Genomic DNA, 21,693 nt, shown 5'->3' with positions numbered 1-21,693 from the left:
GCACGTGCACAGTGGCCTTGTGTCGGATGTCAGAGCTAAGAGGTTTGAGGAGGTTGTGGGAATGGGCAATGCTGGTGGTGGTGGTGGGAGGTTGTTTGCATACAGATGGGGTTGATCAAGTAAATATATTGAGGGGGATGGGATCCCACGTTCTCACTGTCAGAGAAGAGAGTTACATGTATTATACATATTAAAATGTACATTTCTAGATAAAAAGAGAAGCGACAGTTTGGGAAAACATATTTGCCAATGATACCTCAGACAAAGGTTTAATCTCCAAAATATACAAAGGACTCACTTGACTCCACTCAAAGAAGATGAGCAACCCAATTAAAAAATGGGCAAAGGACTTGAACAGACATTTCTCCAAGGAGGACATACACAGGATCCAGAGACACATGAAAAGATGCTCGATATCGCTAGCTATCAGAGAGATGCAAATTAAAACCACAATGAGATACCACTTTACACCAGTCACAATGGCTCTCATAAACAAAGAAACAAACAACAAGTGCTGGAGAGGTTGTGGGGAAAAAGGGACCCTAGTTCACTGTTGGTGGGATTGCAGATTGGTACAACCACTATGGAAAACAGTATGGAACTTTCTAAGAAAACTAAAAATGAACGTACCTTTTGACCCAGCAATTCCACTATTAGGATTATATCCTAAGAACTCTGAAACACCAATCCAAAAGAACCTATGCACCCCGATGTTCATAGCAGCACAATTTACAATAGCCAAGAGTTGGAAGCAACCTTGGCTATTGGAAGCAAGCCCATCAGTAAATGACTGGATCAAAAAGCTATGGTACATTTACACAATGGAATTCTATGCTGCAGAAAGGAAGAAGGAGCTCCTACCTTTTGCAACATCATGGATGGAACTGGAGAGCATTATGCTGAGCGAAATAAGCCAGGTGGTGAAAGACAAATACCATATGACCTTACCGTTAACAGGAATCTAAACAACAAAACAAACAAGCAAGCAAAATATGACCAATGACACTCAAATACAGAACAGGCTGACAGGGTCCAGAGAGGAGAGGGGAGAGAATCATAGGGGAAAAGGGGAGGGACTCACATGAATAAGTATAAAGGACACATGGACAATAATTAAGGTGGGGGGCGGAAATGGGAGGGAGGTGGGGAGCACTGGGGGGGGCAGGGCAGGGAATATAAAACAGAAAACTGTACTTGAATAAGAATTAAATTAAAAAAATAAAAAAAAATAAAATGTGCATTTCTAATTAAATTTTATGTTTATTAAATTTCTATAATATATTTAAGGTTTTTGATCAATAATGTGCCAATAGTGATTGTAATGACAATTTGATACAGATAAAGAAAAAAATAACACTTAGGTCTTCTGGTCACAGACAATATAAAAAATAAATTCCAATTTATATACATATTTTTATAGCAGAAAGATAAAATGTTATCAATAAAAGACCCTCAAGCATAAAAATATATTATGTTAGGAAAATATCTGTGAAAGAAATGGAATGGAAATATGAGTTCAAGGAGAAAATGAAAAATGTAAAACTTAAAAAAGAGCTTGTTCATGGATTTTAAGAAATTGATTATTGTGGGCATTAAGTCACTATAGTATTTAAATTGCATTGAATAGCCCCTGTCCCCAGCTGCCGCTAAGGTGCTCTGTCCTTCCAAGGAACCTAAGGATGCGTTGGGGTGAAGCCCCCACTTCATCCCGCGACTAGCACCTCTCCTGGCAGCGCTAGCCCAGCATTCGCCCACACCATGGCCACCGTCTCCTTATCCTGCACAGTGATGAGGTGATGGTGAAGCAGGATAAGATCGATGCCCTCGTTAAAGCAGCTGGTGTAAATGTTTAACCTTTCTGGCCAGGCTTGTTTGCAAAGGCTCTGGCCAATGTCAATATTGGGAGCCTTATATGCAATGTAGGGGCAGGTCAAGCTGCCCCCGCAGCTGCTGCTGTACTATCAGGATGTCCTGCCCCTTAACTGCTGCTGCCCCAGCCAAGGAAAAAAAAGTAGAAGCAAAGAAAGAAGACTCTAAGGAGTCTGATGACGACACGGGCTTTGGCTTTTTTGATTAAACCTCTTTTGTAACACAGTCAATAAAAGCTGAACTGTAAAAAACATAAAAGTAAAAATAATAAATTGTATTGAATAGATAAGTTAAAAAGAATATCACAGTTTTGAAATCAAATGCCAATAATTAAAATATGCCAAAAGCTACATCTTTTGAAAGTATTTTAACTTTTGATGAAAAATTTTTACCGTCAATGTAAAAATAAACAAAAAGGTAACATAGTTTTCAAAAAGCAGACTAGGGGCATGCAAGCAACTCCTGGCAGTAAATATTTTATACTGTGTTCTAAAACTGGAATAATAGAAGTCACAACAATTGAATCAATGTTCCCAACTTCACTGTGGTAAGTGGTTTAACTGGGAGTGTCTGACTGGCTCTGATCCTCTAAATCTCTTACTGCACCTTTCTTCACTCTGCCAGATTTTCCTCACTCCACTTCACTTCCTGTCCAGCTCATCTCTCCATAGGGGAAAACGGTCACCTGCACAGGTGACCCACAGCGACTCCAAGATACCCCCACAACCTGCTTGACTGAAGACTCACAAAGGCAATCGCTGTACCTAGGCCACAGCTTCCCACATACCTGTCCACGAGCTTGAACTCTGTAAGCTCCATCAAGTTCACCTGCCACGGTGTTTCAGAAAGCCTGGTACTTCAGTATTTTTTTCTCGAAATTGTCTTTCTGTAACTTCACTTCTATAACCCCTCCCCTAATTGTGTAAAGTTTAATCTCTATAATAAATCTTCTATTTGCATAATATGCAGGATGGCTCTGCTTTTTTACTGACACAATTATTGTTATCTCAAGTAATTACAGAGTAATAGAATGTTAGTATTAGGAATCTGGAATTGGTTCTCTGATGGGGCTAGATTTAAAGATAGTTATAGCACTGTGGCCAGTAGCAAGTGAGGCAGTGGTAGTTTATGGCATGCAGTACAAAAACAGTATTTAAAGTAGAATTTATAGCCATCTGGAAAGATCTTACATGTCTAAGTGGTTGTTGCCATAGACCAACTTAGTGGAAATAAGAGTAAAATTGCCATGGATTAATTTGCTTGATTCTCGGTGTGCTGGAGAACATGGAGGAAAAAATGAGATTATGTATTTGAGTCTGCTTTTCTCTTGGTGAACCTAGCTAATGTTTTTTTATTTTATTTATCTTTTCAAAGAACCAGCTCCTAGTTTTATTGATTTTTTGTCTTTTTAGTCTATATTTTATTTATTTCTGCTGTGATCTTTGTTGTTTTCCTCCTTCTACTAACTTAAGGCTTTGTTTATTATTTTTTCCCTAGTTTCTTGAGGTGTAAGTTTAGGTTGTATATTTTAGATTTCTTTGTTTTGTTTCTTGATTAGGCATATATTACTATGGATCTCCCTTTTAGAACTGCTTTTGCTGCATCCCATGAGTTTCGATATGTTGTATTTCCATTTTTATTTGTCTCAAGGTATTTTTTTATTTTATTTTGATATTTTCTTTGAGCTGTTGGTTGTTCAGTAGGTTGTTGTTTAATCACCTCATATTTTAAAATTGTTCATATTTCTTCTAATCAATTTCTAGTTTTGTATCATTGTGACTGTAAAAAAATATTTAGTATGATTTCAAACTTAATAATTTAGTAAGACTTTTGTGGTCTAATATATAGTCTCTCCTACAGAGTGTTCTCTCTGTGTTTGAAAAGAATGCGTACCAGTGGTGTCTGGGTTATCATGGTTTGACTTACAATTTTTTGACTTTGCTATGGTGCAAGAGTAGAAACTGTACTCCAGTTTTGAAATTTGACCTTTCCTCAGGCTAGTGATACACGGTGTGACATTCTCTTGCCGTGCTAGGCAGTGAGAGTGAGCCACAGCTCCCAGTCAGCCACGCTATTAGGAGGGTAAACGGCTGACGCTCTAACCCCGCACTGTGCTGCCAGCATTTTTGGACATTGTGTTTTGTGTTTTTGCCATCCCATTATGTCTATAAAATGCCCATCTGTGTGCCAGTGTGCTTTCAGCTGTATATGTTAATGATGAAAACCCATACAACTATTCTGTTTCTCACTCACAGTACAGTATTCAATACGTTATATGAAATATTCAATGTTATAAAATAAACTTTGTGTGAAAGAATTTTTCCCAGCTGCAGGCTAAAGTGGTCTGAGCATATTTAAGTTAGATGAGGCTAAACTATGATGTCCAGTAGGTCAGGTGTGTGAAACGGATTCTAGACTTACCATGTTTTCCATTTCCAAGTTCTTTATCCAGGATGTAGCCCCATTGTAAGTTGAGGAATCTGTATTGTTGCTTTTGGATCTTTTAAGTCTATCTGGTATAGCATGTCATTTAAGGCCAATGTTTTCTTATCATTTTCTGTCCAGGTAACCTACCTATTAATGTAAGTGGGGTATTAAATAGCCCTACTATTATTGCAATTCTGTCTTTTACCACTATAGGTATGTCAATATTTGCTTTATATATTCTGATGCCCTTTGGTGGGTACATAAATATTTTTAAATGTTATATCCTCTAGTTTGATTTACCCTTTCATCATTATATAATGCCCATCTGTGTCTTTTACTACAGGCTTTATTATTAAATCTATTTTATCTGATATAAGTATAGTTACAGCAGCTTTTTTTTTTAGAGGAAGGGAGGTTCCATTTTCAGAGTATCTTTTTCCATTCCTTTACTTTCAGTCTGTGTGTATCCTTACATCTTGTAAGCAGCACACAGAAGAATTAAAACAACAACAAAATAAAACCATTCAGCCACCTATGACTTTTCATTATAAAACTTAATCTACTTAAACTTGAAGTAATTATTGATAGGTATGTACTTATTGCCATGTTGTCCACTGTTTTGAAGACTGGCAATTCCTCTCTGTTCCTTTCTTAAACTCTTTGTGATTTGATGACTTTCATTAGTGGTAGGCTTAGATTGTTTTCTCTCTATTCAGAGTTTTTTTAAAGCTTACCTATTTAGAGTTTGTAGTAAGAAGAGAGGAACACCTGGGATCAAGCCCCTTGACATTTACTGATCAAGTAGAGGATGAATAAGCCAAGAAGATTAAGAAGCAACCAGAGAAGTAAGAGGACAATCAGGAGTAAATTATAGAAGTGAAAAAGAAAAATATTTTTCTTTTTTAAGATTTTATTTATTTGTTTTTAGAGAAAGGGGAAGGGAGAGAGAGAAACACTGACATCCTAGAGAAACATCAATTGTTAGCCTCTCTCACTCCCAGCAAGGACCTGGCTTGAAAACTAGTCATGTGCTCCGACAGGGGAATCGAAACAGCAACCATTTGGTGTGCAGGACCATGCCCAACCCACCAAGCCACACCAGCCAGGGCTAAAAAGAAAATATTTCTTGAGAATGAGAAAGCTGCTAGGAGGAAAAATAAGATGCAGCCTGTGAAACAAACAGTGAATCCAGCACCATGGAGTTGGGTTACTGGAGGTAACTAGTTACATTGAAGAATTCTGTCTCTTCCTTCCAAATTTGATCACTCAAGTCTAGGACACGTAACTAGCATTTCATAAAAGAAGAAAAAATACTCTTCCCCCTCTATTAAGCAACATAAAATGTATGGGCCACAACATGATACTGCTTTGTGCTACCAGTTATCTTACAGAAATCTTTGCAAATTTTTTCTTTTTTTTTTTTAACAGACTTCATTTTCTAAAGCTCTGTTTCAGGTTCTGAAGAAGTAGAGATGTAGAGACATAAGAAAAAGAAATATCTGTTAATTCAAAAATTACCTCTTCTTTTTCTTTATCCTCCAAACAATCTTGTATATTTCATGTGGCTCAAAATCTCTTATGCAGGTCAGGACAACTCCTCTGGCCCTCCTTCAAGACTAATAAATTCTTACAATAAACACAATGAAGCTGTTAAGATGAGGGCCCTGCTACATACCATTGAGATGTTTTCTTTCCAAAATAGATAGTTACTGAGCCTTAGGAGAAATTGTTGTTGAAATTTTTCATTATCTTGGCATGTGACTCTTGCGATGTTTGCCTACATTCTGCTCCAGATTATTTATTTAGAAAAGAAAACAAAATTCAGGAAGATCAGTCCCATCATTTATCCCTTAGAGTCTTTACCATTTGTTCTTTCAATTTCTCAGAAATAACCAACTGAGTCTACCCTCTGTTTACTCTAAGTTAGTTCTGTTTTCATGGTGTTTTCCTCAAATTAAAGCTTAAAATGTTATCTAAATCCTGACCCCAAATCTAAAAATATCTTTTAAAAAGAGTTATATTGCAAGGTAGGCTGATATAGAGGGATCTAGGAATGCATTACATATAGTGAGACAAACCGAAAGAGTAGAAAAACTACCACTAATATTTAGATTAAAAATGAGAATCCATATGCTTGTACTATCCGACTAGTGAACTTGGTCAAGTTCATAGAAGTACTGTAAAGATAAAATGTAGATGAAAATATTTACCTTGGTGATCAGAACATAGTAGACATTCAACAAATTTTCATTTCATTTGTGAACATTAGTTTTCTAATTTTCATTCATTCAACAAATATGTATTGAGGATCTTCTAAGAGCCACACCAGTCTACCAAGCATTGTGTGAACAGTTTTAAACAGACAGATAGACAGCTTATTGTCAGGGAGGTTACTGGGTATGTGTATAACTAAGAATATTTAGCTCACTAGATTTTCAAGTGGTCACATGAAATATTGCTTGAAAGTGCCTTGTTGCCTAGAAATAACAAAATAAATATGCAGGTTCATTTTTAGACTCCTAATTGCAAAACGATCACGTTCTATTTTTTAAACTTTATTTTTATTGTTGACACTTTTACAGAGTCCCCATTCCCCACCGCCAGCTTTGCCCACGTCTGCCCAGTCTCTGGTGCCCCTTCCCTCTGGCCATCACCACACGAGTGTTTGTGTCTATGGCTGATGCATACATGAGTATGTTCTTTAGCTAATCCCTTCCCCTTCGTTCATCCAGTCCTCTGTTACTATTTTGTTTGTCAGTATAGTTTGTTCATTAGATTCCACATATATGTATGCTCATACGGTATTTGTCTTTCTCTGACTGGTTTATTTCACTTAGCATGATAATCTTCAGGTCCATCCATGCTGTTGCGAAAGGTAATATTTTCTTCTTCTTTTCATGCCATGTAGTATCTATCCCATTGTGTAAATGTACCACAGATTTTTTTACCCACTCATCTACTGATGGGCACTTGGGTTGTTTCCAGCTCTTGGGTATTGTAAATAATGCTGCTATGATGATAGGGTGCATATATTCTTTTGAATTGGAGTTTCAGGACTCAAAGGCTATATTCCCAGAAGTGGGATCACTGGGTGAAAAGGCAGTTCCATTTTTACTCCACAACCAATGATGCACTGATATTGGGCTTTAAAGGCCTGAACCTTCACCCCATCTTGGGACAATTCTGAAGGGCCCTCTGAGTTATCACCATGGTCTTAGTCATTTGTTGAAGCTGCATCCTGGTCCAATTTCTCCCTCTATCTGTTTCCTTAACTTTTCTACCTCTGGTGCTGATCCTGTCCTAATAAACCCCTGTTGTGGTTCTGAGTCTGTTTTCCAGGACCTCTTCTATGACAGGTGAAAAATGACACAACCTGGTAGGAGAGGTGGTGGGGGTCGACCTTATTTCAGACCAGGGTTTTTGGTGGTTCTCCAAGACCCAGCAAGGCCAAATTCCCCACCCCCCCCAAAAACATTCTTAGTCTATAAATTTTTTCCTCATTGATCAGAGGTAGCTGTGATGGGGAGAGTAAAGAGAATGGTTCTTGAGTAAATGAAGGCTTAGAGAGTTTCTTGTGCTTTCTCTCCTCAAAAATCTGGGACAAAGGGCTAATTAGGAAATGAAATTTTGGAAAAGCCAGTGAGTCAGAGAAAGAGAAAGAGTTGAGTCTTGAATCTTGGCATGGGAAATAGGGTCAGACCACGAGAACACACTAAGTTTTAGCATAAGATTGTTAAAGAAGAAATGACAGAACTCTTGAATCTTTTCCTTCCTTGTGGAGATAATCAGAGCAATATGTTCCACCATTTTGAAAGTTGCTTCAAAATAAGTATATTCGGGTATTAACTAAAATTGTAGTTTATTTAAAAATTAGATTTAAATGTAATAACACTTTCTATTGTGGGGTTATTCTGTTCATTAACAGTATTTTATTTTATAAAATAAATGCATTTTTTGCCTGACCCTGTCTCTCTGGGTCAATGCTATAAAATGCCATCTTAGAAGAAAGAAAAACTGAAGAGAAAACAGGTGAATTTATTTAAAGCATAAATAAAGACAAAATAAGAGGAAGCATTTGTGATTTAAGATACTTTTAGTTGGGTTCAGGGCCAGCATCTAAGGTGCATCACTATTTGCTATATGCCAATTAATAATGGTAAACTTACAGCATCTCAGGACTCAAGATATACTGTTATTGTTACCTCAGCCTCACAGAACAGCCACTTAAAACAAGAAAATAGAACATTTTACATTTTAACTGGGCAGAAGTTATATATCAACAAACTAATACCTCAGCTGGGCTGAGTTTGTGTGTAAACTCATGTCTACTTTTACCTTATACCAATGGAAACGAAGGTGCTCATATGTGGAAAAAGGGAGAAGATCCAGACATTTCAGTGATCATATATTTACTCCTCACAATTTAACCCCCATAAATCTATAGGGTAGGCAGATAAATCATTTTTCAGATGGAAAAACTGAGACTAGCTTCAGAGCTAGACAAAGGCTGAGGTAGGCCAAGGCACAACGCAGAGACCCGACTGTGTCCACGAGGCAGCACAGTAACAGACAGCTCAAGGTAAAAACAGGAACCACAAACATGGGGCCAGACTGACTGCACAGAGACAGTAAAGTGTTAGGGAAAGAAAACTCAAAGGAAGGCAAGATAATACACTGAAAGGAGGGTGACTTCACAGTGGGATGTGAGAGCTGCATAATCACAGGTGTCCTGAAACTATTTGAGTCTTGATTTTCTTTTATGTAAAAAGGAATAATACCTGTGTCAGAAATTTGTTTTGAAGACAAGTGCAGCAATGTATATAAAACATGGGACACTACCTGACACATAGCAGTTCCTCTCTCTCAATCCATGTTCCTTTCTTCTTCCATTTTTATCCCTTTCTCTGCTTCCCAGTTTTGCCCAGGAGTGGTCTTAATTCTAACAGAAAGAGATAGAAAATCAAAGGCAATTAAAACAAAGCTCATGAGGAAGAGGAGAAAGTTAATTGTAGTCATTCTTTTTCGTTATAGATATGACTCTGTAGGGGAGGTAATAACTTTGATTTACCTTCTATGATATTAGGGCTGGTCTAATAATTAAATCAACATGAGACAGATTAACAAGAGAAAATAGCCAAATTTACATATGCATGTATGGGAACCAATACACTAAAGATTCTGAGACAGAGGTTAAAATGGGTATATGAGACATTTGGAGTCAAGCAAAGCATTAAGGCACTGGAACTTCGGAGGGGAGGAGGGCAATTCACAGGCCAAAAAGAAGAGCAGTAATTAGAAGTTTGCCCTGCCACATAGGTAGGTTATAAACAGTTATTTTTGGTGACTCTTATTACTGGAAAGGCTCCCAATTTAAATTATTTAAAGGAGAGGTAAAATTTTTCTCTTGAGCCCACAGGGTCTCAATTAACTTCAGCTCAAAATAATTCACAGACCAAAGTGGCACATCTTGAGGAGGTTGGTTCTGAATGCTTTCAACTCAAAACCCAATCTACATTTAATGTCAAAGGTTGATAGGCTCTTTCAGGCTTAAATACTCAAAATCTGATTTTTGGAACTTCTCTATATTGTAAAAAAGAATGTGTAAAATTCCGCTTTGATATTTCCCACAGTGGTAACTTCAATTGTTCCCCAACAACTGAAGCTTATAACCTACCCTTCTCCAGGTACAATTTGTAACAGGATTGAAGCCATATGGATGCACGTTCTCAAGTTCCCCAGTTGAACACTACAGTCTCATGTTGACTAGCCTCTTTTCTTTCTCCTTTCCAATGTTAATGCTTTTAGTCCCCTTAGTCCCAGCCCTCTGAAGGTAAGGCCACCCCATTCACTTTTATAGCATTGTAGGCCAGGACATTATTTACACGTAACAAAAGTTCTTCACTACGTAGGTGGACTTGAAGATCTCAATTCGGTGTTATCGGTATTTTCAAAATCAGGCCAGGAGAATCAGGACATAGATGTTGAAATGCAAGGGGAAATAGTCATTACTGCATTTTGTTAACTTCCAAATAGGATCTTTAGAATCAAGAGAAGACCTCAAGGGGGGAAAGCAGGGACAGAATTCAGGCACTAATCATTGATCAGAGAATGGAGGAAGAGGCTGACAGCTCCCACCAGCTGGTAGATGAGGGTCACCTGAGCTGGTCATCATCTGGATTTCATGGCTCTTATTGTAGACTCCAATGTACCAGCCTCTCCCTTTACTCCTTCATTTTCAATTCTGCTTTTGCTTGCGTTTCTCTAAATCCATGTGTCTCAAAGTCAATGTTGTCTGAAGAGAGATCAGTTGCTATCTATATGGAACACAAGTCCATATTTGTATACCTCAAAGTTTAAGGGCTACCCCATGACTCTTTTAGATCAGACTGTTGGCCCTGGTTTAATTAGTGTGGCCAAGGTACACAAGACACTAACATTAGTATGTGATGTTGAAGGAACACTTTGTGGCTGGGTTCTGAAGGGGACAGTTGGGCAGCTACAATTTTATACTTACCTTATCTGTATGCCTTCTTAATCCTTGTGTTGGAATTAAGCTCGAGTTGCCAGATTTACCAAATAAAATGAAAGAATCCCCAGGTAATTTTGATTTTCCTGTAAACAAAAAACAATATTAAATGCAGTATTTGGGACATACTTAAATGTGCTAGAGGGCCACTTGCGTTCCAGGAATATTATCCACACTCTAATCAGCAGGAAAAGAGCAAGGAGGCGAAGAGTGTGTCCATTCTTGTACAATGTGCTTTCCTGGGGTAGTAATTTATATTTGACCTAGTTAGAATTTAGTCACATGGTCACCTCTAACTATAAGGGAGGCTAGGAAAGCAGTGTTCACATTGGATAGTCTCGTGCTTGGCTAAAGATTGAGAACTATTCCTGAGGAGGAAGAAGGAAGTAGATATGGAGAGTCAATTGGTCATCTCTGTCAGAGAAGTGATGAGAATCAAGGCATGTGTATGAGGTAAAAGAAATTGAACTGGACTGAAGATAATGATGCTGTAATTGGGTTACAAAAACAAAAGAGGAATCAAAGATTTTATTTCAACCAGATCAGTTTACAGAATGGAGGTTCCTTTAAACAGAAATTAAAAACACAAGAGAAACATTAAAAAAGTATTGAGTGGGTATCAAGGGGAAGATGGGGGTGAGATAGGTGGGAGCGAGTCCACTTCCTGGGCACATGGGTGGAATATCTAGCCAATCTTCTGAGGAACAGAGTGAGTAGCCAATGGTATCCCAGCATATATGAAGGTTAGAGGCCAAAACTGTAGAGGACATTGAAAAATCAGATGGTAAGGAGAGTGCTTCAGGACAATATGGTCCCTGGGACCAGCACGGGGGCCAAGACAGCTGCAGCTTCTGGCCGGCGCCCCTGGGTCTGCCACAGGATTTTGGGGAAAGAGGCAGGTCAACGGCTCCCTTGGTGGCTAAACAAGGTTTGAGCAGCACCAGCAGGGACCTGGATGCCTGAAGTTGCTGAGGGGAATAAGGACAAAGTGGCAAACACACAGGGGCGCTGTGTACCTGCTGAGACTGTGGACGCTGGCTGGGAAGAGTTAGGCGGAGATGGACCCTGATCTGGCGAGTCCCTGGTCTGGTTGGAGAGTTGGGCTGTGTGAGGCCAGGCGCTTGTTTGGAGTGGCAGGCTTAAACAGGAGGAATTTTTCAAAAAGAAAAAAAGAGAAGCACTTGGTGGCTATTTAGGGAATTCTTCCACAGCAGCCACCCCCACTGCCCCGGCGACCCCGACTGCACCTGAGTAGCCTCTGTCGCCTCAGCCATGTGCCCACCTCTGCTGCAAGGACCTTGACAGCACCCCTATCCTTGGAAGTGGCAGAGGGCACCCAACTGTGCCTACAACACCTGCGGCACGCCACTTACCCAGCCACCCCCCAACCTGTCGCTGCTGCAGCCACAGCAGCAGAGGATGAGTGCTCATACCCACAGCCCCTGGGGTGGAATGCACCTGACCTCACTGCTCCAAATGCCACAGAAGCAGCACCGGAGGCCGCATGCTCATACCAGAAGCCAGGGGACAGTATGCACTCGACCCCATGGCCCAGCAGCTGCCCATCCCACCCCAGCAGCAGAGGTCAAGTGCTCACTCGCAGAGCCCCAGGGGCGCCGAGCGCCAACCCACTGCCCCTGGCACAGCAGCAGAGGAGGTGTGTACTCTTGTCTGCCACAGTAGCCACAGTGGTGACCCTGCCCTGTGGGGCGACTGGCTTGCTAAGAGGAAGGTAGAGATGCCCCAGCAGAGAAAAGCAGCAGGGCTCAAGGGAGTGAGCAATCCCCAGAAAGACTCAACTCAGTGGGAGAGCTGAACTGCTCTGAAGAGACTCTGAGAGTCCCTAGTATCTAGAATAGCAAAGAGCGAGAAGGTGGTGTGTGAGTTGCCCCTAACTGGTGCACCTCAAGGGCAGTGCAACTGACAGACTGAAGGTGTAGGCTGAGCACAGAATGGCACTGGAGGCTCCGCAGAGAACTAAGAAGCTGGGCTGGAGGCTGGGCAACTGCAAAGGGGGTGGCTCAGACCTGGTTCCCATGCCTGAAAAATCACAGGAATGGAGAAAAGCAAAACTAATCCCCGCTCAGACTGCTGCAGCCAAGAAGATGAGCAGAACTGGCTTGGCCGGTTAAAAGCCAGCAGAAGGCTTTTTTCCTCTTCTTCTTCCTTACTTTTCTTTTTTAAATTCCTTAATTTCTTTTATAAATTCCACCAAGTAAGACAATAAAACCTGGAGCTGTGAAAGGACCAGAGTTAGACCCACAGGGGGGTCATCCCAACAACTGAGACAGGGAGACAAATTTCACTTTACTACTCCACAGAACTTGCAAGTTACTGTATATTTGTATTATTATTATTTTTTCACTATTTTTACATCTTTTATTCTATTAGTATTTTTTAAATTTCTTTTCATTCTGTTTAGTCTTTTTCACTTGGCTTGTTAAATTGCATTGTTTGACTGGTTTTCCTTGATCTCTCTTCCATAGTGTATTTTTGATTTTCCTTCTTCCATTTCACTTGTGTTCCAATAGCACACTACTCTAGGTCATGTACTTCCCACTCCTGTTATTCAGATCACATAGATTCTGTCATATGATTGTTGCTCCTTTACTATTGTAAATAATTACTGTTCCACACAAAGGATTGTAAATACTTACACAGCACCCTCCAGGATCTTAGCTCACTTCACTGTTTCTGGAACTCTATTACTGTTGTGGTTAACTCTATTCTCTCACACACTACACCTATTTTCTATCCTTTACTCTCATTATATCTCATAATCTGACCTCCCACAGGCTCACTGCTTTCTAGATACGACTCACAAAACTTTCCCTCCTAACAAGAGTCTTATCTTTTTTTGACCCTTTCTAAAAAGTGGCTAGTTGGGTGAAATATCACAGTTACTACTATACATATCCAAAGGATCTCCAATCTTTTCTCTATGGGTTGGTATTTTACATACTATAGAATACACTCCCACTGTCTTAATCCATTTTGCCTCCAATTGATCACATAAAAGAGTAGGTGGAAGATGTGAACACCACCACACCTGCTGGAGGAGGAAACCCACAACTAAAGGAACCACCAACAGATAATAATGGGAGAAGGGGAAGGGATGAGTGGAAGACATACTAACCTCCAGCCAGGACCAATCTGCAAATACAACTAAAATGTAGAGAAATTACCCAGAACAAACAACTGAATAATAGCTAGAGAAAACCCTCAAAACATCATATGGACAGAAGAACCAGCTTTAACACAAACTCTCCACACCCACACAAGAGAATACAAGATGTGGTGGATGGGATGACCCTCATTGGGGTGACCAGTCAGCTGGTCAACATAACCTGATGCCTGCAAGAACTCGAGGAACAACAACAAAGACAGCCCAGAGCAAGTAGAAGGAAGGAAATAACCAAGATCAGAGCAGAATTAAACAACATAGAGACTAAAAGCACAATCCTAAGGATCAATAAATCCAGCAGCTGGTTCTTTGAAAAGATAAATAAAATCTACAAACTTTTAAGTAGGCTCATCAAGAAAAAAAGAGAGAGGACCCAAATAAACACAATCAGAAATGAAAGAGGAGAGATTACAACTGACACCACAGAAATACAAAGCATTGTAGGAAATTACGGCGAAGAACTGTATGCCAAGAAATTTGAAAACTTAGATGAAATGGACAAATTTCTAGAAAAGTAGAATCTTCCAAAACTCACTGAAGAAGAAGCAGAAAGCCTGAACAGACCAATAACAGCAGATGAAATTGAAGCAGTAATAAAAAAACTCCTGTCACACAAAAGCCCTGGACCTGATGGTTTCACATGAGAATTCTACAAAGCTAACCCCTGTCCTTCACAGACTATTCCAAAAAATCCAAAATGATGGAAGACTCCAAACTCATTTTATGAAGCCAGCATCATCCTAATTCCAAAACCAAATAAAGACACAGCAAAGAAAACTTTGAGCCAATATCACTGAGGAACATAGACGCTAAAATCCTCAACAAAATATTGGCAAACTACATCCAACAATACATTAAAAAAATCATACACCGTGACCAAGTGGGATTCATCCCAGGAATGCAAGGATGGTTTAATATTCACAAATTAGTAAATGTAATACATCACATAAACAAAAACAAAAACAAAAATCACATGATCATATCAATAGATGCAGAAAAAGCATTTTGTAAGATACAGCACCCATTTATGATAAAAACTCTTAGCAAAGTGGGAACAGAGGGAGCATTCCTCAACATAATAAAGGTGGTATATGAGAGACCTAGAGCCAACATCATACTCAATGGGCAAAAACTTAAGAGCTTTCCTCTAAGATCAGGAACAAGACAAAGTATGCCCGCTTTCACCACTCCTATTCAACATAATATTGGAAGTCCTAGCAATCGGACAAGAAAAAGAAATAAATGGCATCCACATTGGAAAGGAGGAAGTAAAATTGCCACTGTTTGCAGATGACATGATAGTGTACATAGAAAGTCTTATAAATTCCACCAAAAAACTACTCAACCTAATAAGTGAACTTGGCAAAACAGTTGGATACAAAGTCAATACTCAGAAATCAAAGGCACTTTTGTATACCAACAATAAAATATGAGAAACAGAAATCAGGAAAAAATTGCATTTGATATAGCAACAAGAAAAATAATGTACCTAGGAATAAACCTAACTGGGAGGTAAAAGACCTGTATTCAGAAAACTGCACAATACTGAAGAAAGAAATCAAGGAAGACACAAACAAACGGAAACATATACTGTGTTCATGGACTGGAAGAATTAACATTATCAAAATGTCCATACTACCCAAAGCAATTTACAGATTCAATGCAATACCTATTAAAGTACCAATGGCATATTTCACAGACATAGAGCAAACACTTCAAAAATTTATATGGAACCATAAATGACCCCGAATAGCTGCTTCAATTTTGAGAGAGAAGAACAAAGCAGGAGGGATAACAATACCTGATACCAAACTGTACTACAAGGCCACTGTAATAAAAATAGTTTGGTACTGGCATAAGAAGACACATAAACCAGTGGAACAGAGAGCCCAGAAATAAACCCAAGTCTCTATAGTCAATTAATATTTGACAAAGGGGGCATCAACATAAAATGGAGTTAAAATAGCCTCTTCAACAAATGGTGTTGGGAGAACTGGACAGCTACGTGCAAAAAAATGAAACTCGAGCACCAACTCATACTATACACAAAAATAAATCCAAGGTGGCTAAAAGATTTAAATATAAGTCATGATACCATTAAAGTTCTAGAGAAGGACATAGACAAAAAATCTCAGATATTTCATGCAGCAACATTTTTACTGGTATGTCCCCTAGAGCAAGGGACATAAAGGAAAAAATAAACAAATGGGATCCATCAAAATAAAAACCTTCTGCATGGCTAAAGAAAACAGTATTAAAATTAAAAAAAGAACCAATTGTATGGGAAAACATATTTGCCAATGATACTTCAGACAAGGGTTTAATCTCCAAAAATATACAAAGAACTTACACGACTCTAAGAAGACAAGCAACCCAATTAAAAAATGGGCAAAGGACTTGAACAGACACTTCCCCAAGGAGGACATACAGAGGATCTTAGAGACACATGAAAAGATGCTCGATATTGCTAGCCATCAGAGAGATGCAAATTAAAACCACAATGAGATATCATTTTACACTGGTCAGAATTGCCATCATAAACAAAGCAAGAAACAAGAAGTGTTGGAGAGGCTGTGGGGAAAAGGGGATCCTAGTTCACTGTTGGTATGATTACGACTGGTACAACCACTATGAACAACAGTGTGGAATTTTCTAAGAAAACTAAAAATGAACTTGCCTTTTGATCCAGCAATTCCACTGCTAGGATTATATCCTAAAAACCCTGAAACACCAATCCAAAAGAACCTATGCATCCCAACGTTTATAGCAGTACAATTTACAATAGCCAAGTGCTAGAAGCAACCTAGATGCCCATCAGTAAATGAATGGATCAAAAAGCTATGGTACATTTACACAATGGAATTCTATGCAGCAGAAAGAAAGGAGGAGCTCCTACCCTTTGCAATAGCATGGATGGAACTGGAAAGCATTATGCTGAGTGAAATAAGCCAGGTGATGAAAGACAAATATCATATGATCTCACCTTTAACAGGAACCTAATCAACAAAACAAAGAAGCAAGCAAAATGTAACCAAATACAGTGAAATAGAGAATAGGCTGACAGTGACCAGAGGGGAGAGTTGAGGGAATTTCAGGGTAAAGAGGGGAGGAATTTAGAGGAACTAGTATAAAGGACACAGGGACAAAAACTAAGGGGGGTGGAAATGGGAGGGAGGTGGGGAGTACCAGTGGCCTGGGCTGGGATGGGAATAAAAGAAAACTGTACTTGAAGAACAATTAAAATAATTTTTTTAAAAAGAATTTTGAACAATGTAAAAGAATAGGTCTATGTTGTAGAGATGTGGCAAGAGGGGCAGGATGGGCTGGAAAGGTCAAAGGTCAGAGGTATGGAGGGCATTTCTGAAGTGATAAAGGTTCAGAGAAAACCCCTGAAATAAAACATTGCAAAGAAAAAACACAGTTGTCCTGGAATAGCCTTGGTTAGAATGGTTGTTACTATTTTTTATTTATCAACAAACCGGGGTAAGTTACTAAACCTGAGTCTCATATGTTCTCTAAAACGCTGCTGAAAGTTATATCATAAGTTTGGTGTGGAGAGTAAATAAACATGTGAAGTGGCATGTGCATGGTGACTACTCAGGAAAAGGTATTTTAAAATTTTCTCCCTTCTTTCTAAGTACAACTTGTGGGGCTTCTGCCACTTGTATTTGGGCCCTTACAGTTGTTCTGCAGTCTTCCCTCCCTCGATTCTCTGTTGCTGGGCTGTATGCCACTTTGGGGCGCTTGAGGGGTCCTCAGCGCATCTGTACTCCGGGCCTGGGTATTCTGGGCTCTGGCACTGGCCCTACACACCACAGGCTCTCAACAAAAGCAAATAGGATGTGCGGGGTGACTAGGCAGCTCGCGGCAGTGCACCCCGCAGGTATCCGCCACCCCTCTGCCGGACTCTCGGGTCTTGCCTAAGAGATCCCGGGTGCCAGAGAGCGGCGGGAAAAGTTCAACTATCCTAACCCGCAAGCAAGGTCCCTGAGGGGCGCGGGCTAAGGGATGGGGAACCCAAGCCACACTCACTGCCAGCTCAGTACAGAAACCCCCCTCCTCCAGGCCTTTGGAGGCTCACTCTCGGGAAATCCCAACGCTTTCCCTTTCTACGGCCCTTCTTCCCGCCCCGTTTTTAAGGAGCAGCCTGGAGGGAGGCGTCGCCGTACGGGGCGGTGCGCGTGGGTGGGAGTTGTGCCGTGGGAGGGCAGTCCGAGAACTTTGAAACCCGGCCTCCAGGGGTCCCGCGGTGACATCCTGACGGTGCCCAGCACAGGCCAGCCTCTCCAGCCGGAGTGAGCGCGGAGAAGAAACTGCGCCAGTCTGCAGAGTCGCCGCCCGCACCACGCGGAGAGAGACCCGGACAGCTCACCGCGGTCGCGCGCGAACCGGACAACGGAAGAGGTGTCTGAGAGCATGGGCCGCTTCCCACTGGAGAGGTTGCTGCAGAAGCTGCTCAGCCCCTCGGGCCTGGCCCTCGCCGCGGCCCTGCTCCTCCTGGTCCTGTGGCTACGCTCCCGGCGCATCAGGTAAGGCGTCCCGTGAGACCTCCCCGCGCGGCCTCGCGGCACGGGGCACGCATGCGCTCTGGGCCCCCTGGACCGCGCGTAAGCCAGATGACCTAGAGACCCGTCCAGGATTTTGGGAGCAGGTAGTCTAAACTTGCGGGAGCGCCAGCGTCTTTTGAGATCCTGTGTAATGATAAAGGCTTTTTGTGTCTCTCTCCCATACCTACGCATACACAGGAAAACGTTGGGACATAGTTAGATTTGCTGTTTCAGTACAGGTTGTCATAAGCCTTAGGTTTGTGTTATACATTATGCGTGACGCAGGGCTTCCAAACACATTTTGGTGCTTTCTTACAGCGAGTTGATAACTTTATCGCCTAGAATTCATTGAACATTTCGGGAAGGGAATTTTGTTTTTCATTTATTTCATTTGGTTAATACTGAGTGTTTCGGGGAGTTGTGTGGTACGAACGGTAACTCTGGGTACCTCTCTATTTCAGTTTGTCTCACTGTACCTCATCTGGAACAAACGAAATAAAAGTACCTCTACTTTTCCCATTTCCCTCCATTCCCCTTTCCCTCTGGTAATCACCATTATATTGTCTGTCAGAGGGGTTTTTGTCTGTTTTGCTTAATCTCTTCACCTTTTTCACCCAGCACCCAACACCCTCTACTCTGACAGCTGTTGTTCTATTAGTCTGTTTCTACTATTTTGTTTGTTAGTTTATTTTTTTCATTAAATTCCACATATAAGTAAAATCATATGGTGTTTGTCTTTCTCTGGCTGTCTTACTTCACTTAGCGTAATGCTGTCCAGTTCAATTAGTGCTGTCACAAAAGGTAAGATTTCCTTCTTTTTTACAGCCAAGTAGTATTCCACTTTGTAAATACACCACAGATTTTTGAAAATTTATTGACACTATTACCGATGTCCCCATTTTCCCTGCCTTTGCCTTCCCCCACCCAGCTCCCATCTGTGCCTATGAGTTATGCATATTCATTCTTCTACTGGTGGGCATTTGGGCTTTTAGTTTGATGTAGTCCCACCTTTTTTTCCTTTTGTTCCCCTTGCCTGAGGAGGTATATCAGAAAAAATATTGCTGTGAAATGCCTGAGATTTTACTCCCTATATTTTCTTCTAGGATTTTTATGGTTTTGAGTCTAACATTTAAATCTTGAATCCATTTTGAGGTTATTCTTGTGTGTGGTGTAAGAAGGTGATCTAGTTTAATTTTTGTTGCATATATCCAATTTTACCAACACCATTTATTGACTAGAAAATCTGTACACCATTATATGTTTTTGCCTCCTTTGTCAAATATTAATTGACTATAAAGGTGTGGGTTATTTCTGGGCTATATTCTGTTTCATTAATCTAGATGTAAAAGACTTGTACTTGGAAAATTATGAGATATTAATGGCAGAAACTGAAGAAGAACCCTGGCAGGGTAGTTTCAGTTGGTTAGAGTGTCATCCTGATATGCCAGGGTTGCAGGTTTGATCCCCCAGTCAGGACACATACAAGAATCAACCAATGGCTCTGGCTGGTGTAGCTCAGTGGATTGAGCGCCAGCCTGTGAACCAAAGGGTTGTCAGTATGATTCCTGGTTGGGGCATATGCCTGGGTTGCAAGGCCAGGTCCCCAGCTGGAGGTGCACGAGAGGCAACCACACATCAAAGTTTCTGTCCCTCTCTCCTTCCCTATCTCTCTCCCCCAAAAAATAAGTAAAATCTTTTTTAAAAAGAATCTATCAATGACTACATATACAAGTAGAACAATAAATCAATCTCTCTCTCAATAAATAAATGAATAAGTAAATAAAATGTTTAAAAAGAAATTGAAGAAGATACAAATAAGTAGAAGCATGCATAATATTCAGGAAGAATTAACACCAGTAAAATGCCCGTACTTCCCAAAGCAATCTATAGATTTTTTACAATTCCTATCAAGATACCAATGGCATATTTCCCAGAAGTAGAACAAATATTCCAAAAATTGATGTGGAACCACAAAAGAACCCCAAGTAGCCATAGCAGTCTTGAGAAATAAGAATGAAGTTGGAGGAATAACTTTACCTGATATCAAACTATACTACAAGGCCATAATATAAGCCAATCAAAACCATCTGGTACTGGCATAAAAATAAAAGTCTAGATCAATGGAAGAAAATATATTTTAGACATTTTTCTATGTCATGTTATTAAAATCATTATTTGTAATTACTTTCTAGAGATATACCATACTGACACACAGGTATCTTTGTGTTTTGGGGGAAGTATTTATGTAGGATTTTGGAGTTGTCGTCAAACATATGTGTGTTTTATACTTTAATAGGTGTCACCAAAGTACTCTAAGTCCCAATTTATGTTACTACTAATGATTTATGTAAGCTCTATTTTCTCCTTTTCCTGTCATACTGGTATAAGTCATTTTAATTTCACCAATTTGATATTAATAAAAATAAAACTTTATTTTATCTCAATTTTTATTTATTTACCTTTGAGGAACTTTGGAATTCTTAAAGGAGATAATTATCTCTGTTTTCGTATGATTAATAAATGATCATTAACTACTTCTGATTATTAATAGCTGTTATATAATAAACATCATTAAACATTCATACCTGCTATAATTATTTTTACTATTTTTAATAGTATTTAGGAGTGTCTGGATATACCTCTTGCTTAGAAAGCCTGTCCATTCTCCAACATGATAAAAACATTCACTATTATTTTCCATCTAGTTTATTTTAGAAGTATTTTACACATATATATTACATTTTTATTTTCATTCAGTATCTATCCTTTGAACAATTATGTCTGAAAAGTTTATAATATAGCATAATATAGGAATGCTGGATGTTCTAAAGCAAACATTTAAATGTTACCTAAAAAACTGGTAAAAAATTTTCAAAATAGGTAGAAATCAGCTCAGAGGTCATTTGTTACCCTTGGCTACCTACCTGCCCACTTCTCTTTGAATATAGCATTTTGATTTCCTTCTGTGAAATTGGTTTCCCTTTTAGATGTGATCTGGTGAGACTGTCAGCCACAGAAGCTGTTACAATGCCCTTCAGGAGAGGGTACAGTGGCTTGACCTAGAGTTGTAACTGTGGCGCTGATGGGAAATAGTTAGAATCAGGATGTATTTTTGGTGGTAAAGACAGTAGGACACACTA

General features: G+C 39.8%; 1 protein-coding gene across 2 annotated transcripts in view; it reads left to right on the top strand.

Moving 5' to 3' along the window:
- The first annotated feature begins 2,537 nt into the window (after positions 1-2,537).
- CYP7B1 (cytochrome P450 family 7 subfamily B member 1) overlaps positions 2,538-21,693 on the top strand; it is a 182,982-nt gene continuing 163,826 nt past the window's right edge. Inside the window, exon 1 of one of the 2 annotated variants that reach the window (XM_037058632.1) lies at positions 2,538-2,722. Coding sequence is in view for 1 of the 2 variants with exons in the window: in XM_037058631.1 (XP_036914526.1) it covers positions 18,423-18,535 (113 nt within the window). In the remaining variant the exon portion in view is untranslated. Of the gene's footprint in view, positions 2,723-17,652; positions 18,536-21,693 lie in introns of those variants that run through there. The other variant, XM_037058631.1, reaches the window with a different exon arrangement.

Source organism: Sturnira hondurensis, unplaced genomic scaffold, assembly GCF_014824575.4.
Source record: "Sturnira hondurensis isolate 20B ecotype Veracruz unplaced genomic scaffold, ASM1482457v3 Scaffold0010128, whole genome shotgun sequence".
Taxonomy (NCBI): Eukaryota; Metazoa; Chordata; class Mammalia; order Chiroptera; family Phyllostomidae; genus Sturnira; species Sturnira hondurensis.
The sequence above is the reverse complement of the archived record's forward strand: the minus strand, read 5'-3'. Positions and strand labels throughout refer to the sequence as shown.